General features: G+C 46.4%; 5 protein-coding genes across 5 annotated transcripts in view; 3 read left to right on the forward strand and 2 right to left on the reverse strand.

Annotated features, from left to right (window-relative positions):
• The window catches only part of PADG_11653 (uncharacterized protein), a gene marked incomplete at both ends in the record, with an annotated part of 1,725 nt that extends 236 nt beyond the window's left edge, over nt 1-1,489 (reverse strand). The window contains 2 exons of the mRNA XM_010761582.1: nt 92-1,182; nt 1,243-1,489. Of these exons, the coding sequence (XP_010759884.1) occupies nt 92-1,182; nt 1,243-1,489 (1,338 nt within the window). The remainder of the gene's footprint in view (nt 1-91; nt 1,183-1,242) is intronic.
• A 654-nt stretch (nt 1,490-2,143) lies between these two features.
• On the forward strand, nt 2,144-3,974 carry PADG_03756 (SCF ubiquitin ligase complex subunit HRT3; the record flags this gene model as incomplete). Its single annotated transcript, XM_010760866.1, has 2 exons — nt 2,144-2,551; nt 2,637-3,974. 2 exons carry the CDS (start codon nt 2,144-2,146, stop codon nt 3,972-3,974), a joined length of 1,746 nt encoding a protein of 581 aa, XP_010759168.1.
• A 625-nt stretch (nt 3,975-4,599) lies between these two features.
• Nucleotides 4,600-8,927, reverse strand: PADG_11654 (uncharacterized protein; the record flags this gene model as incomplete). The annotated part of the gene is made up of 4 exons (XM_010761583.1): nt 4,600-6,933; nt 7,055-7,538; nt 7,939-7,946; nt 8,445-8,927. The coding sequence occupies 4 exons, from the start codon at nt 8,925-8,927 to the stop codon at nt 4,600-4,602; spliced, it is 3,309 nt and encodes a 1,102-aa protein (XP_010759885.1).
• Nucleotides 8,928-14,745: 5,818 nt separating this feature from the next.
• On the forward strand, nt 14,746-15,196 carry PADG_11655 (uncharacterized protein; the record flags this gene model as incomplete). Its single annotated transcript, XM_010761584.1, has 2 exons — nt 14,746-14,874; nt 14,957-15,196. 2 exons carry the CDS (start codon nt 14,746-14,748, stop codon nt 15,194-15,196), a joined length of 369 nt encoding a protein of 122 aa, XP_010759886.1.
• A 1,305-nt stretch (nt 15,197-16,501) lies between these two features.
• On the forward strand, nt 16,502-17,480 carry PADG_03760 (uncharacterized protein; the record flags this gene model as incomplete). Its single annotated transcript, XM_010760867.1, has 3 exons — nt 16,502-16,605; nt 16,672-16,851; nt 17,129-17,480. The coding sequence occupies 3 exons, from the start codon at nt 16,502-16,504 to the stop codon at nt 17,478-17,480; spliced, it is 636 nt and encodes a 211-aa protein (XP_010759169.1).
• Nucleotides 17,481-17,824: the final 344 nt, after the last annotated feature.

The raw sequence follows: 17,824 nt of genomic DNA on the forward strand, positions 1-17,824 counted from the left end.
CCTGAGGATGTGGAGGAGGAAACGGGGGGGTGGAGAATTTCTCTGGGGGGGTTTGGGAAGGGGGGGGGGGGAGTGCAAGTGGAAAGTGAACATTGATGATGATGATGATGAGGAGAGACGATATGAAGCTTGAGAAGGACGAGGAGGTAAAGGACTTGCTGGTGTTGCTGGCAGTGAGAGCACCGGAGGAGGTAGTGGAGGTGCTGAGGATGGATTGGGCGGGCGGCGCTCTCGACCCGGACTCGTCGCCGCAGTGCAGGAATACCTGCTGTCGCGTCTTGCCTACGTCGAAGGGGGTGGTGATGAGCGCTGCAAGGGCGCCGGATATGGCGCCGGCGGCAAAGCTGTCGAGGAATGTCATGGTATTTTCGTGGTGTGGGTGGACATTGCGATGACTGTGAAGTTGCTGCTGTTGGCGATGATGGCGATGGCCATCCGCGAGGCGCGCAGTCGGAAGAGCCATCGCCTTCAACCGCATATCCGTAAGGAAGGTCTTGACAGACTCATACCCCAACCAATACAAAGCGGAGAAAGGCACATCCCGCCACATCGTAAGTGTCAGTCCCCGCCAGAGCGAGCTATACCCCAGCGTCTGAGTCATCTGATGCAGCCGTTGGAACGTGGCTTTGAAATGGTTTGTCCCCGTCCCCGACGTAGCTTGCAGCCGTGTCCTGAACATTTCAATGGGACTGATGACCGATGCAGCGGCAACACGAGCTATACCACCGGCCACTAGCGGGGCATATGTGTCATTAAAGACCTGGTTCACGGGGCTATGTTTGTCGTAGCGCAACCAGTCATAGCCCGTGAAGTAGATGACGTTCGCTGGGATTGCCATTATTAGGGTGGGACTGAGGCCGCGCCAGAGCGATAAGACCCCTTCATTCCTGGCAATCTTGCGGAGCCCGTCGAGTGTGGATGTGAACCTTCTTCGCCGGGTTTCTTCTACCGCACAGCCTGCTGTGGCACTGGCAGAGGCTTGGCTACTGATTGCCGAACCATTTGCTCCCACCATGCAAAACTGTGCGTTGTTTCCGACCCAGAACACTTCTCGACAGCAGGATGTGACCCCAAGGTTTGGGGGAAGTTCCCTGAAAGCGGGAACGGAGAATACATCTCCAGAATTACGGACGACAGGAGTTTGCGATTGGAGACGAACACGGACAACGTCAAGAGGCGTCACTAGAGAAGATGTTAGTTGATCGATAATAACTTGCAGACAGTGGGTAGGGCAATATTTACCGAGTAGGGAGGTTAGGAGACTTCCCCATGTCGCCGAGATCATCTTCTGGGCCGCAGAAACATTGTTGTATTCCTGGTGAGCTCCAGAATGGCTTCCCGAGCTTCCACTGGCATCGCTGGGGCCCATCGGTGCCGTCCTTTCATGGTGTAGGAACAGGTTCCTCTCTCCCAAATCACCGTGTTGCCCTTCCTTCGTATAAGTCTCTTGCAAATGTGGCCACGTTGGCAAACCCACATTCGCAGACATTCAACTACGTTGCCGTGGGATACCGATATAGGTTACACCCTGATATTATCTTTCGATATCTGGGTTAAATTTTGTTTTCAAATATGTGCCCCCTAATTACACGGCAGAAGTTCGAGAGGAAATAAAGGACTGTGGAGAGCGGAAGAGCGGAGGAGGAAGGGCGGGGAGCAGAGATGATGAAAAGAAGTGCGGACCCCAAGTTCCAAGTTCTTGATTTTCTTAAACGCAACAATGGACTTGAAAAAAAAAACGTTCGACTGGGCAAAAGACGAGGATTTCGTCGGAGAAACCTTCAGCCGATAGCGCCGCGCTTTTGCCGAAGCAGGCGGTGGGGAGAGATGACGTAATAGATGGCGCTTGGATGGATTTGGGATTAGCGCGCGGCAGAAGCAACGCTATTAGTCATTCGCGAATGACTCCTTTTAACTAACTCTCAGCTGCGGAACTGAAGTGGAGCAACGCAGAAGATATATATATATATATATATATGAACAGAGCAGGTTTTCCACGCTGAATTGAAAGATGGTCCCAACCGATTTAGATGGTTGATGGGCTGTTTGACGTGTTTGTTTGGAGATTGGGCTGAAAAACATATATATTGTTTCCCACGTTGAAAAAGCCTCTGGAAGGCTAGCTAATACAACACCCGCTGCAATGGAGCCAAATGACGATGAACTGGAGTCCTTTCGCCGTCAATGGCGGGAAGAGGTCTCTGCACGGGCTAGAGCGGCCACTGCTTCACTGCCAAAATCTCAGCAACAGGCCTCTCAGCAGCCTCCCGATGTAGAATTAAGTCATAGATTGCCCCCGCGCCATCTGGCTGCTGGCCAGGCAGAGTACGAGGAACTGGTGACAACAGGGGCAAAATCTGCACCACGCGCACATGAACAGTTGGTAGACCCATTACGGACGTTACATGTCACGTCCGGCGATGACGACTCTTTCCATCGCCCGCCGGAGAGACAGCCAACCTCCGCGCTCGATCACTTTGAAGCTGCGGCGCTGAAGGAAGCCCAGGGGAGTCTTAGAACAAGTTTAGATTTGTACAGAAAAGCTTATAGGGTAAACTTGATTCAGCCCCTGAAAAACTTATAGAAATTAGTCAGTCACTTTTCATTCATGAAGAGCTTGCTAATATCTTTCACAGCTTGACTCCATGGTTGACCAGCTCTACCGAACAAAGTACTGTACTCCCTCCCTGAAAATAGCTGGTATCACCCCTCCGGGTGAGCCGGTGGCAGTCCCAAAAACCCCCCGTAATCCACAGGAGGAGCCCATTCTGTCTACGCCGGAGTTGATAGCTTCCTTTGCTTCCTGTCCAATCGTCGGTGCGGACCCGATGATAGAGAATACCCCCACACCACCCTGTCCCATCTCAAAAGTTCCGTCCGAAGTGCTTATAGAAATTCTCTGGCACGTGGCTCTTTTGGATCCAGCTGCCTTCAGAAGCTTGTCACTTACTTGCAAGAGACTGGCATACCATTTTGTCTCAGAGCAGCATATATGGAAGAGACTCTGTCAGGGGTCCGAGTTTGGCTTCCGGGCGATGCACTATGACTTCTCATGTGATGTGCGATGGCGCCGGATACATTCATTTTTGCCGAAGTTTACTCTTTCCCCCTTTGACCAGGCCCTTTGCGTGATTCCAAAACCCTTTTTATCCTGGAGTCAGGTATTCCAGACCTTTCCACGGATCAGATTTACTGGGATATACATCAGCACAGTAAACTACACACGACCAGGTGCCAATTCTACACTGCAAAATATCTCCTGGAATACCCCGATTCATATCGTGACTTACTATAGATATCTGCGCTTCTACCCCGACGGAAGCGTAATTTCACTTCTGACAACTACCGAACCCATCGACGTCGTCCCACATATCAGCAAAGAGAACCTCGAAACCCTCTACGTTGGAACGAACGCCCACCGTCGACACCAGCAGAGCGCTTCAGACAAGGCTTCAGCGGGAGCTCCTCTTGCCAACCCAATCCCCCCAATCCCCCCAGTCGCTGCTGCCGCACTGAAAAGCTGCCTCCGTGGCCGATGGCACCTTAATAACCCTTACCCGCCGACGCCGCTTGTGACTGAGCTTCCTGAAGTGTCGACTGTCCCTTCAGCTACAACAACACAAGCAGCCCCAGCAAACCCCACTCCACCGCCTAGCAGGTTTAGATCAGCATCCACCACAACCTCCGCAGCTGGCGGCAGTAATGTAATGCCGGACCCCCGCGACCTGTTCATCGAAACCGAAGGTGTAGACCCTAAATATACCTATACAATGCATCTGGCTCTGCGATCGACTACTGGCGGTCGCGCGGTGAGTGAGAATGCGCCAATACCGTCAAACCCATCGAAAAATACGAAGCTGGTGTGGAAGGGATTTTGGAGCTATAATCGACTTACGGACGATTGGGCTGAGTTTGGGTTACGGAATGATAAGGCTTTTGTGTTTAGGAGGGTTAAGGGGTGGGGAATGGAATAGATGTTGTTATTTTAGCGCTTGATTGTTTGCATGTCATGATTTATGGTTTTTATTTAATTTTTCACCCCTGTTTTATCTAATGATAAGGAATTGGTTGAACGGTTTCTGGTTTCTTTTTCTTTTTCTTTCGGGAAAAGTGGCTTCGACGTTTTGACTTCTGGAGCTGTGCGTTCCGTCCCGGGAAACTGATCGTGTCATGACGAACATATGCATTTTCTAGATGCATTTTAGATATCTCTAGTGGAGACTACTGCAAAAGATAGACATGAAACACGACATAAGCGCTTGTATACAAGGAATGTGGAAACGGCCAGGTCAAACAAGAAGCTGAAGGGGGTATCATGTTTCTATAGTAATCTGCGATACAATAGCTTATTTTGCAGACACGATGAATAGGGGTTGAACAATATTAGGACATTTCAAAGTGCCGCATTTTTTCTTTTCTTTTTTTTTTTTTTAAAAAAAAAGAAAAGAAAAGAGAAAAGAAAAAGAAAAAAGGGAGGGAGGGAGAGAGAGAGATACACCTACGCTATGCGATAGAATGATGGAAGAGGTGTTGACCATATGGCTCCACCAAAACCGCCCGTCTGGCGTCATAATAAAGCAAATAACATCCACCAAAGATTTACGCAACGATCTTGTAACTGCCCCCACTAACGACCTCCAACTTTCCCTTCGAAACCATCTGGCTCAAAAATGCTCTCAGCTCCTCACTGCTAAAGGGGAACCCACCAGGCACTACTATCTTCAGCATCATGATGATACGCTGCAAAGGCATTGCCCCCTGGTTCGTCAACATCCCCACGATGAATTGCCAGTAGAGATCCATCTTCGCCATTGCTGCAGCGTCCGCTGATTCTTTTGTCGCTGCCGCAGCGACTGCAGCTGCAGAGGATATATTTGGAGGACTGGCAGCACTGAGTAGAAGTGTCCCTGAAGATGGGCCGGTGGTGATTGCATCGCCGCCTGGCCGGGAAGGGTCATTTTCGTCCTCTTCGTCTGGTATTGTTTCGAGAACGCGGAAGGTGTCTGGTTGCGGTTCGATAAGAATACGTTTGCTGACCCAGAAGAGACAGGCGCTGTGGACGAGTGTAGGGGCCATTTCCAGTTGCTGAGAGAGCTCGGGGACGGTTTTGGTTACTGGGGTGATTGGGCCGGTTGGGGAAGGCGAAGAGTGGGGTGATTGAAAGGCATATATTACGGCAGCTTGCCAGGTAGTGACTTCGGCTGTGAATACGCGGTCTTCGAGGTCGAGCTCGACAGTAACTTGCCCTAGGCCGTTGAGCCAGGCCAGCTTGCGAGATTGCTTTAGTGACTCGAATCCCGCGGAGTATTTTGCCTGCAACGAGGCGATTTCTGGAGGAACTTTGAATTGGGGATTTTGGAGGGTGGGCCAGAAAAGGCGGGAGAGAATCTTAGCATGTAGTTCCGGCATGTTGTCAATTGATTGTGAGGGATTTCCTTTGTTTTCAAGCTTCTGCTCTGCACGGATGGCAGAATCGACTCGTTCTGAGCTTTGAACGTCACGGAGCATGACCTGACAGGCTTGAAGAGCTGAGTCACCAAATCGAAGCTTCAACAATTCCAGCAGGGATACTTCTAGATCATAATTTTCACTGTTTTTAAGTAGGCGCTCTCCAAGCACTTTCTGGAGTTCTTTTACAAAGGCGTCTTTTGTTTCAAAGAGGCTTATTAGACTGCCAATGACGTCGGAGTTCTTGGACTTCTTGTAATCCACAGCAACGTCGACTGGATCGGGCATCCAGTTCATGTCATCCCAGCCCAGCTCGCCAGCATCATCCTGAAGCAAGAGCTCATGTGCCTTTGACAGCTCGATTGCCAATTCAACGAGTGTATCGGGATTGGATGTGATGGGTTGTCCATTCGCATCCACTGTGTCAGCTAGTAGGCCGCCCACAATAACTTTAACTGTGTCTTCCCGATCTCTTAGATATCTTCGAATTGGGCGAGCAACGTGATTGAGAAGCACCCCTCGAGGATCTAGCTGAGTAAAAGCGCGGATGATGGATATATATATTTGAAGTATCTCGACGGTTGACGCACCTGGATGAAGAAGCCGCTGCATCAACATTGTTACAAAGGAACTGACGAGATATAGACGGGTTGCAGGATTAGTAATGTAGTGTTTTAAGTCCTCGATTGCACCGCTGCTAGAATCCCACTCAATAATGACATCGAATAGCTCACTGATCCGAAGGGCGCCTAGTCGCGCAATTCCCATTTCTTGCCACCTTTCAACATCGTTTAGCGTGACATCTAAACGATCTTCAGGAGCCTCTGCAGCGTCATTACTTTTGAAAATATGCAGGACCCGTACAACTAATCGGGCAAAAACATTTTCCGTCCACTGTCGCAGATGCTCTTTGACATGGGAAGGAGATTTCCATTGACCCGCGTAAGAACAGGTAACGAACTCGGTCAACATGTTATTCATGACCCCAGCAAATATCTTTTGAGCTTTATTGCCTCCAAGTCCAACTTCTTGGAGTCCTTCTAGAAGGTGCAGTAACTGATTCCGGGTTCGCACGACTTCCTCATGTTCCCCAGTAATCATTTGTAGTCTCCGTTCTGGCGATGGCTCATTTCTCCAAAGCCTATATGAGGTGGTGAAATTCTGGTCAAGTTCCATGCCGTCACCGCGAACACTTTCATTTTCGGGGAAAGACTCCTCATCTTCCTCGTTATGAACACCCAGAATAACTAAGCTCTGCCTGGCGAGCTCCTCAGAGAGCAGGTAAGAGACATCTGCTGCAGGGAGCGCATATGTGACAATAGTATGAAAGTTTCGTTGCAGTCGGGTGAAAGTTTCCCCTTGCCTTGTAGAGTCTATCAACGGAGAGATATATAGAAGAAAAGGCGTGAAGTAGATTCTTTGGATTAATCGTAGATACTGAACCAATTTCAATAGGGTATCAGGTTGGTTTCTAACCCTCAATTTCTGAATTGAAAAGAAAAGTTCAAATAACATAAGCCCATGTTTATATATACGAGGTCTGACTGGAGATAGGAAGAGTAACAACATATGGGTTTGGAGGTTGGAGGAGGGGTGGTATACGAACCCGAACGAGAAAATCTCGAAAATTTGCTAAAAAGTGTCTCCGCATCTCACCCTTATACCATTCCCCCAAGTCATCGTCTTTTGATCCCTCTCGCAAGGCTTTACCAGGAGATGAATCCGCCCAGACATAGAACAGACTGTCAGATATTTCTTGGGACGGACGGTCTTTCGCCCATCGCCTTAACAATTCCTCCTCATTACTCTCGTCATTATCTCCATATTCATCATTCATAAAGCCCTCATTTGGAATTGAGAGAAATGTTGTCGCGGTGTGCCACGATCGATCCCACGTAACCTGTTCGGGGACATTTTCTGGCTCGTTTGTGCGAAGTGGGGTTTTTGCCTGCTGTTGAGAGCTGCTAAAGGACTCAACTTGTGTGAATCTTTGGACTGGACTCGAGGCGGGGGTAGGAGATACGTTGTTTAATGGAGCCGGAGGAAATACAGAGTCGAAAACTCGTTTGTGACCAATTGATTGTGGGTTGCTTTGGAACATGGCGTTGTGAATGTTTACTGGGTGTGGTTGGCGTGTTTTAGGATTTGACGGATTCCCGTGAAAGAAGACCGAGATCTCCTGCGTGATTAGAGAAGTTGAGCATTGGGAGTTATAACAAAACCTTGACGATATTGGTACCAGGATGGGCACCCCATGTACTGTCGTCACTCGCTTTGTGTATGGAGTGGTTTGATATAGGAAGGGAGAGCGCTTTAAGCCGTTTGACGTGTGATCACGTGGTATACATACTCTACCCAAGGATGTTGAATCTTTGAAGTTTATATTGCAAAATGCAAATGCAATGATTATCGTAAAACATTTCCTTTTTGCTTCAAGTGATATTCTAGGCTGGTATTAATGCTAGGGAAATTCATTTGATGCTAACAAACAGCAGTTTCTGTAGGCTGGCATAAAGCCAGATGAAAAATAGCTGGAAGAGGTTCGTATCTACATTAATTAATCAACGGGTATCAAACAAAAGACTTTCTTTCTTTGATGAACTTGGGTATCTGTCACACCATTGTTCGACTTCTACCGTACGACAATTCCGAGCTCACGCAAAGGAACCGACGTCGATAACCAATCGCAAGCAAAGCAAATCGCAGCAATCATGTAAAAAGAGATTCGCTATGTTAAGAAACAGCAATTGATTTAGATTGCATCAGGAAACTTAAATGGAAAATCTGTGTAACGTAAATAGATCCTCGAGGCAGGTATAACTGTAGTTCGGAGGTTCGTAGTCGCCGCATTCATATGCTATAGATATAAATATATATATGTATGCGAATATGGTGTGTGGTTTTGGTAGTCATGAACATAAACCAAGCTGACATTCCAAACTGTCGATACGTATGTGGCTTCTTGTAGTCTATCTTTATCTCTCCTTTTCATCAACCTTTTCCCATTCACTGTCCGTGCTCACATAGCCGGAGCTATCATGTATGCTTCGCCGTTTCCTTATGTCTTCCGTTTCATTTGGAGCGCGAGACGTCCCTGGGATTCGGGCTGGGGGTGGTCCCATTGAGCCGGAGGAGGAGAGAGCCGTCGTTGATGTGGCCTCCTCATCGGCAAGGCTTTCAGTTTCAGTTTCGCTTTCCGTGTCAATCGCCCCGGGCGGACGACTTGGGGGTCGAGTAGTGTTCGTGGGTTCCGCTTGTGATCGGGAAAGCTCCACCTCCTTCACAAACCAATTTATTCCCAACCATAAACAACCACATAGAATCGAAAGAATCACAAAATGGATACTGAATGTTGTGAGAAGGAGAGCAATTAGGAGGATTTGAAGCACAGAGAAGGTAACATTTGTCGCGAGTAGGAGGGTCGGGGTTACACCAGAAACAAATATGCTAGACCAGAGGTCCTCGATGAAGGAGGCCATCTGTACAGTTATTGTGTATATTGTTGGTGTTTTCTTTTCTTGTCTTTTTGTTGAGGAATGGTGGACCAGCCGAGAGGAGAGAGAGGAGGGAGATGAACGATAACAGAATGATATCGAAGGAAAAGGACAGATAGTAGAATTAGAAACCACAAGGGAGAAAAAGTATATTTTTTAGGATGACTGTTGGTTTATTTTTGCAACGTTTATATGCTGGTGCCTTAAAGGGGAGTGTGTTGCCGCCAGATGGAGGGGCTGGCTCTGGAGGGAATACCGAACGCGCCAATCAAATCCGATCAAAGTTTTTGGCGACCAAACGGCTTAGAGGGTGTGGTTTCTGATATTTGCTTCGAAAAGGCTCATTCCAACACAGTATAACGCTCCAAGAAGGGATACCCGCCCCAATTGATGCTGGAGAACTACCTCTTTCAATGGTGATGATGATGATACCACCTGATAGCGGCCAGAAGCGCATCATTGTTAATCCGACACGCCAGATCACCAACCGGGTGCAGATGATAATCCGCTCCGGCCATCACATCCTTCAACCTTTTCGACCTCAACATTCTTACTTTCGACTCTCTTCAGAATAAAAGCATGCGCCTGCTTTGGGGCTCTACATGTTTTGATGACCCAGTCGCCAGTCTCTTAGGCCGTTCATTCTCTGGACACAGGGTTTTCAGGTTTCTGGCGTGTATTTCGGTAACTTTCTCAAGTGCCTTAGGAACGAACCTCCGATGACCGAAGTCACAGAACTGGACACACTCTCCTGGCAGTTGATGACCTTGCGGAATATAAGAACTTGGTCTTTGAGGCATTGAAATTACATTGAGCTGTTATACTTGGCAGAACTTATTTTTCATTTGATCTTATATCTTTTGTATCCAAAGCCTTTACGCGACTTTTGGCCAGAGCTTCAGGATTTATTCTTGGACAGTCATCTGTCTTTGTCCTATATCCACTAGCAACCACATATCCGTTTATAATCTCATAGCAGGGGGCCTGGGAGCCGGAATAGCCCGTCCAACATTTCTTGCTTGATGATCCACATGTGCAGAAAGTCCTAGGTTCGATAATATGGTGTTCTCATTTTTGAAAATCTCATTGTCCAGACCCACAACACCAGCCTAGAGGAGTTCAACGGACCGGGTGCCAGTGCGCACCATGGGTATCCGCTTTACCATTTTTATTGTTGCGGGATGTGGCGGAGGACAGGCAACGCTTACAGCCCCCCATTGTTGCATTCTTCGATCAAAAATCAGGTGTAAGAGCTGGATTGCATCATGCTGCATAATTCAGCGGATTCAGTTTAAAAATTTCCCGACAATTTCCTCGTTGTTTTTCTGAAGGACAGGTGATGCAAATAACACCGGCTGTTTGAGAGTATCGATCTGCGGAGTAGCGAAATTGAAGAGTTATAAAGAAATTCCGTCACGGGTTTTCCTAAGGAGGTTACCCAGCCTCTTCGTATCGCGGAATCACTGTGAACCTGGGGTAGTCACCTTCCGATACACTCCGGCTCATCATTGGTGCTAATAGAGGCCGTTTTAGCTGAAAGGCTCTCTAGTGGTCACCACGCAATATCTTCAAGGTTGGTTTCCAGTTGCAGTTGTGTTATCCGACCCGCTATGTGGTACGTCAACAGCAGTTGATGGGAATCTTTACCACAGGGACGGGTAGGCTGCCGAATTTTACAATTCAGGTCGGCGAGGTCGCTACACAATTTGATGCGATAAATTCACGGGGTCTAATTATAGTGCCTAGGGAGATACCTGGGAACTTACTTGAGGTAAATATGGAGTATTCATCATCGCGAGCATCTAGCATTGCCAGCCACTAGTGTCTACCTACTATGAGCGAAGGAGCCAGATCCATGCGTATTGCTCGTCTGGACTCAGCCACTGAATTTTCAAATTCCCTCGGTAAGAGCTTGTCCAAAGAACTAAATGCGGTCCCATTTCGTTTCATTCGGCCAAGGATAATTCGCTGCTAAATTTGAGGTGCACGATTGTCAAAGGGTATCGATTTCTTTCCTATGGATCAGCTGTTGATATTTGCTTATAAGGTAATTCATAATCAGTCGTTTTTGTTATTTACCTGAATTGGTTGAGGATGAAATGACAGGTATTTTATTTCCTGATGCCACAAGAACTTCCCAACAGAGCCTTTTAATAAGCAAGTCTGAATAAGTTTTAAACCCTCACGGATTAAGAAATGTTTGGAACGTATTGGGAGCAGTGTGCTATTCCATTCGATCCTTCTGAAAGCCACAAGGGAAAGGAGAAGCAGAGTGGAAATCTTGTCCAGCAGCCCTTAAATTATTTGTGCCAACTTTCCCAAAAATTTGCTCCCTTGGCTATCCATCCAAATTGTGCTTTGCTCAGATCGACAACATCCCTAGCCTGGTTGGTTAATGGAGAGGTGGCACCATTAATAAGCTGAAAGTTACCAGCTAGATAGGTGCGTATGGGCAAATGCGCTAGGATATTTGTTCTCTGAAGGCTTAAATGTTGCTTCGAAAGAGATTGAAAATATTCGGGAATATACTCGACCGTCCATGAAAGGCGCTACTATTGGGGATCAATAAGGGAGCAATTGATCTCAGGAAAGAGGGGTTTTTTCTGTCGGAATTCAAAGCCGGCCCCATGTCCGCATTGTTGATCAGGGCGATGGTCAGTAATTCCAGAGGGGAGACCAACTGCAACTTGAATGTGTTTTAGCATTCGAACCAATAACTTTTGATATCGGGTTGAAGTATCCACGCTCACAGAACCATCCTGGGCTGGGTTCAGCGTCGGGACACAAACGCTGGCACTCTTTTAGTTTTCTGGGACTGGGCTGAGGGCGAAGAGGCTCCCAGCTTCTCGTCTCTACATATCTGTTATCGATAAGATCCTGTCTCCGATGCTGGTTGAAATGGAAACAGTTCAAAACGGTTTTGGCGGTTGTCCGAAATGCATGGGGATAGGTCTCATATCCTTTAACTTCTCAAATTAGCTGCAAGTCATTTTCTGCTACTTCGCGATCCCATAGCACGCACTGGCCTTAGGCGAATAAAGACTGGAAATAAACTTCAACTACTGCACGATATTCCAGTAATTTGTTGGAAACAGAAGAGCAAAATCAGCTCAGATAAATGATTCCCCGCAATGCAGTCATTTACCCAAGCCCCCCTCCCCGTCAAAAGGTGTACCGGAGTTTCCGGATACACCCAGGAACACTGATATTTTCATAAGTATTTTTATAATCATTCGTAATCATGGCTATATGAATTCATGTAGCTGAAGTTGACTGACCTGACAGGCAGGCATCTTCAGTTTCACGCTTCATTTAGTTCCTTTGCTGTGTTGGAGGTGACTGGATCCATCGAAATTGTCATTTGCGACAATACCACTCACGAACTGGCGAAGGCGGTGACAACTCATTTGAGTCGACACGCAGAGGGAGGAGGAATACATAAAAGTGAGATTCGTTTAATACGCCAAGTGTGTCGTGTCGTATAGTTTCTCCCTTCTGAGAGACATGAGTAGACGTGTTGGGTTTAAATAAAGTGCTTAGCTTCGATCTGAGACTTAACGAGGATGTCAGAGCGTTAAATAAGGTGATTAGTTATTCTAATTGCTGATTGGCTGCCTTGTAGCATCTTTTTAACCAACGGCGACATCCTTTACTTTGGGTAACTGAATGTATTCATTCGCTCAATAATAACATATTATGTGCAGTCGTTTTTATAAAACCTTTGAAAGACATCCAACTTATAAAGTTCGAGTTGTTTTTAAGTTTTGATCTCCCCGTAGTAGGTGGGTTTGACATATTCCATTTCAGTCATTCCACACAAGCTATGAATGCTCCCGATGCCAAGATGAGGATCTGGCCAACATACCGATGCAGTGAGGTTCGCTCTTAACCGATCATCGGTAAGGGGCGATAACGAATAATAATAATCCCCAATCCTATTTATAGCCGGATACAGGGCACGAAACCTTTCAAAAAGTTTTCGTCGTTTCCTGCATAGGTAATTCTTCAAGGCGAGTTTTGAATTCCTGCTGGGTGCATTGCTCAAGGTACGGCCCAATCCAACACTAGTGAGACATGGAGAAATACGTTGTTTGTAATAGAAACATCTCTGTACGGAGGAGTATGAGGGCATAAACTTGTGATACTAACTTATTTATGAAATAGGGGGTTATTTTAATGCCGGTTAATTGCTATTGGTCCGTACCTAGCCCCGGCGTCTGCTGTGAAAATGCGTTACCGATAACCTATCTTCTGTGGAAGAAATCGTCAGCGAATTGCTTCAAGAGTTCCATTTTCTTCCATGGCGACAAATTCTCTGAATGGTGTTTGTGTTTTAACGTGTCTGCTCGGGGACGTTGATAGTACCATGTTGATATCAAATTGTTCTGTCGCTCCGTTCTCCGTGGGGAGGAAAAGGATTTCCCAGAGAGGCAGATCTCATAAATCATATCCACCACATTCATACAAAACAAGATCGCTTTCTCCGTGATGAAATTACGCGGCTTCAGCGGGAAGTTATGGAAAAGGATTCAAGACTGGAAGAGATGGAAATGAAGCTGAAACAGTTGCGGCAGCTGACTGGAAAAGATACTTGCTTCGCACTTTCATTCAGCTCCCTTCCTTTACGGAGTTTGAAGCGGGAGTTTCAGAATGGGTTTGAAATACATTGATGGCCTGTATTTAATCCTCTCTGATGCAGGGCCCCTGTGTGATTTTCTGTTGTACAGTACATGCGTCGTTTGTTCCTGGTTGATAAAGTTGTTAAATCAAAGGAAAATGATTGGTTACCCAAAAATAAAATCACCTGGAAAATTAGAAATTCCGGATGCTGAGTGGAGAATTTGTCAGAAGCTATTCATCCCTATCTTCTATCAGATCAAACCACAAAACAGCTTGAACCTGAACTTTGACAGTCAAATCTAAATGTTAAACTCCCAACATATCCTTGCTTATTGCTGACGCGAGAAACTCTACTCTGCAGCGGACGCTTGTTTCGTACATCAGCATGCTTGGACGCTTTGATCCCGCGGTGCGCAGGTTTGGTACCGGCGCCTTATTGCTCTACAGCTGGAATAATCAAGGGATCGACTCCCCATCGCAACTGGTGGCTTGTACGGATCTATATCGGGGGCCCCTGGCACTGAGCCAAATGTTTGGTTCTCGCTTGTTTTGGACAATTGAAAATATTCTTGACACCTTACCGCTGATCCGGGAAACTATACACAGCTAGAATCAAGGGATGCGCAGGGCATCAGCACTTATGCTGACTACACTGCTGGGATTGGGGATGGGTTTCCATTGCAACTATAATCCCGACATTCTTGCTTGCTTTGATGATCATCTCTAGCCCCTTGTGCAAATGCAGGCAGCCACCCACACTTATACCGGGAGGAAGTTGCGGCATGAGGAGGGATATTGCCATTGAGGCCTGCCTGAGCTTGGTTGCCTTGTGCATGCGCCCTGTTACATGCATGCGCAATTTTGGCACCGGACGCCTTCTTGTTGACCCGGGAAGCTCTACACCGCTGGAATCAGGGATGGGCTCCCATTGCAACTGGTAACCTGTACAGGTCCAATCATTTGTGTCTCACTTGTTTTGACATCACTAGCCTGTTGCCTTGTGCAAAGGCAGGCCTGCACCTCATCATTTTCTAGTCTTTCACCTTTCTTGCTGCAAGCATAAAAGGATAGAAGCAATCCATAATGCCTTAGTCTGTATTTTGATATATCGCACTGCAAGAATTTCTCACAAATTCCTTCCCTCTACAGAGTACTGTCAAACTGACATCCTTACGCCAGAACAATGGCAGCCATCACCTGCTGTGTCACTGACCCGTCTGGCACAGCCTCACATTTTATCACAACCATGGGGGACATGAAAGGCTGCGTGGAACGCCTTGAGAGGATTAAAAAGGTCCTTGACGAATTCCCTGTTGGAATATGCAATGATGACGCCACCAAACCTCAACCCACCGCCTCTCAAACACTTGAAAAATCTTCGGGAAATGGTCCAGGATGCCATAAAATACCAAAAACGCAGCATGGACAAAACAGAAGTTACGCTCAATGAACTCTGCAACGCCAGCGATGTCGATGCCACAGTTAAAGCCCGAATATTTGAATACATCCAGCGCCATCAAGCCAACCGATGTGAAATGGAACATCAACATGTTGAGAGCCATCGCACCTACCGAAGCGAATCCGAAAAGGAATGCCATGGCAGTTGCAGTGAGGAGGAAAATGAGCGCCTCTAAGCTGAAGAACAGCTTGCAACGACACCACCCGCGTTTTTCTTATGTTTAATATGATTTGTCTTTCCATGCTTCTTTTTACTTGCAATTGTTCTGATAAGGCGTGGTGATGTTGCTGGGAATTAAAACAACTGAGAGTGTGTGGTTTGTCATTGTCCAGTTTGATATGCCGCATATTTATCCCTATACCAATGTTAATTCAATTGCTCTCTTGATATGATCTCTCAGACCTAACTAGATATTAAGTTTCCAAGAATTTCTTACATAAGCTGTTCCTTGGATGATTTGAAAGGTTTTGACTGGTCTCTATATCATGTGACATACACTACCACGACATGACTTGCTTTTATGACAAACTTAGTAAAATAGCAACCCATTTTTATTAAAGCAACATGGCCTGAGTCTTGATCTGCATGAATAATTTCTCTCTCTCTTGCAGGGCTGAGAGAGGACAAAAACAAGCACAAAATTGAATGTCTCCTTTCATTGTAATCATGCAATGGTTCATCCATGCTCGGATGCTTTGGCACCGGCGCCTCATTGCTGACCCAGGAACTACACTGCTGGAATGGGCTCCTGTTGTAATGTTGCAACTGGTGGTTTGTACGGGTGCATATCCTGTCCCCTGCACTGGAGCTTGGATGCCTAAGTACCAAGCCAAATTTTTGTCTCTCGCTTGTTTTGACAACCATCACTAGCCCCTTGCCTTGTACAAATGCAGCCTGGTCATCCACTCTTACCCTTTATGCAAAGGGAGGAAGGAGGAGTTTGCCTTGTTACATGCATGCGCAATTTTGGTGCTGGTGCCTTGTTGTACAGTTGGAGGCCCATTGCAACTGGTTCCCAGTGTTCGCAAATGGTTCGCCTATCTGGAGTTCCATTGATCCCGTAATTGTGCCAAAACTGCGCCATGCAGCGTGCCATGCGCGCAGAAGAGAGAAAAATGACCTTTTAGATTCAGCCCGGATAATCCAGCCGTTTACGAACTCTAGTATAAAAGAATAGAATTTCCTATGCTTTTACTTTCTGGCGGAATTGTTCGCGGGCCCAGTCCAGAGTTCTTCCCAATTCTATCACACAAAATGAATCAGGCAGAGAATTCACCACTGAATCATAAGCAGGATTCAAGGATCGAAGAGCAGATAAGCAACTCAATGACATTGGAACCAATGCCTCTTTGTGGATTTCTGGATGTCAACCAGTTTGAAAAATAAGTGAAATAGTATAATTCAACTGAGAGAATTGCTGATGATTTGTAGTTGTCTCAAAAATTTGAATACACAGGGAGAAGCTTTGATATCCTCAAACATGGCTAGTAGGATCAGAACAGTGCTCGACTCTACCGCAACCATGGATGGCAGGATCAGAACAGTGCTCGGCCCTAAAACCACCGCAGAATCACCAGAGTTTCAGTATGAAATGTTGTTTCTTCTATTGGTTTCTTCAATGGGAGAAGTATGGCTAACTTAATGTTAAAGACACTGGTGCAAAAAGATGTTCGCACTCAAGTTAATCGATAATCAGCTTTTGATCTGCTGCGAGGGGAAACCTGTTACAATTTGGGAGAAGCTGTTTAGAATTTTGACACAAGCTCATCAGCAATGCCAACATGGAGACCTGCACAAGACTTCACTTGAAGTTGAAAGGATCTATTTCAAGTATGTTATTAACATAGCTGGTGTTCAAAGCTCTTGCTGACTGTGACATTTCAGACTCCCTCATAACCTAATTAATGAGTTCATTAAACTTTGCCCAATTTGCAGGAATCGTACACCTAGATCGCCTGCTGAACTTGAAGAAAGGATCATGATCCCTTTTGATATCATCAATTTTGACCAGCTAGATACAATACTATTTTACTTACTTGAAGCATATTGAGTGGGGTTTGGTAACTACATCAAAACACTGTTTGCTACGTCTATTCACCATTAAAAGGTTACAGGACCTCGCTCCTACCACGTCCATGCCACCACCAAGACAAAGCCAATTTCGCTATGAATCTGATGGTTCTGTTCAGCTCCCTTCCTTTAAAGAATTAATCGCTACACTCCCGAAAGCCGCGCGGCAAATTAAAACAGCAGATGTGGCCTGCTGTAGTGAAATGGAAGCATTCCGTCAAAGGCGGGTGGGTGCTGCCTCCAGAGGGTTGTGTGAAGATCTAGGATGGACCCAGCCGTGTCAAACTCAGGGGGATGCAACTACTAAAATCTCCACCCAACCACATCGAGAGGACTCACCAAGCGGTCGCGAACCTTGGGGCGTTTTGCCAAAGAACTTCGAGGTATAGCATAGTATTCCATGGAATCTTCTTGGGAGGTTGAATCGTAAAGAGGAAAGAGGAGAAACAAAGGACAACAAAGAGAAGGGATGCAACAAAAGGATATCTGAGCCATCAACCCACAATTAAGAAATGAGATAATATCATCTTCCCTGTTTGTCATGGCAGGCATGGAGCCTGACTTTCTCGTATCTCTTGAGTATTACTTGAGTATTAAATCTGTAAAAGGACGTCTCTTTCTTTTCCATATCTCTAGCGGACCGCATGGCACCAGTGAACCTGCTGGGAAATACGAAACGGTCCTGATAGTGGCAAGCTGAGGACACTTAGCATGCTTTTAATCAAGTTCTAGA

This window comes from Paracoccidioides brasiliensis (genome assembly GCF_000150735.1).
Source record: "Paracoccidioides brasiliensis Pb18 unplaced genomic scaffold supercont2.4, whole genome shotgun sequence".
Classification (NCBI taxonomy): Eukaryota; Fungi; Ascomycota; class Eurotiomycetes; order Onygenales; family Ajellomycetaceae; genus Paracoccidioides; species Paracoccidioides brasiliensis.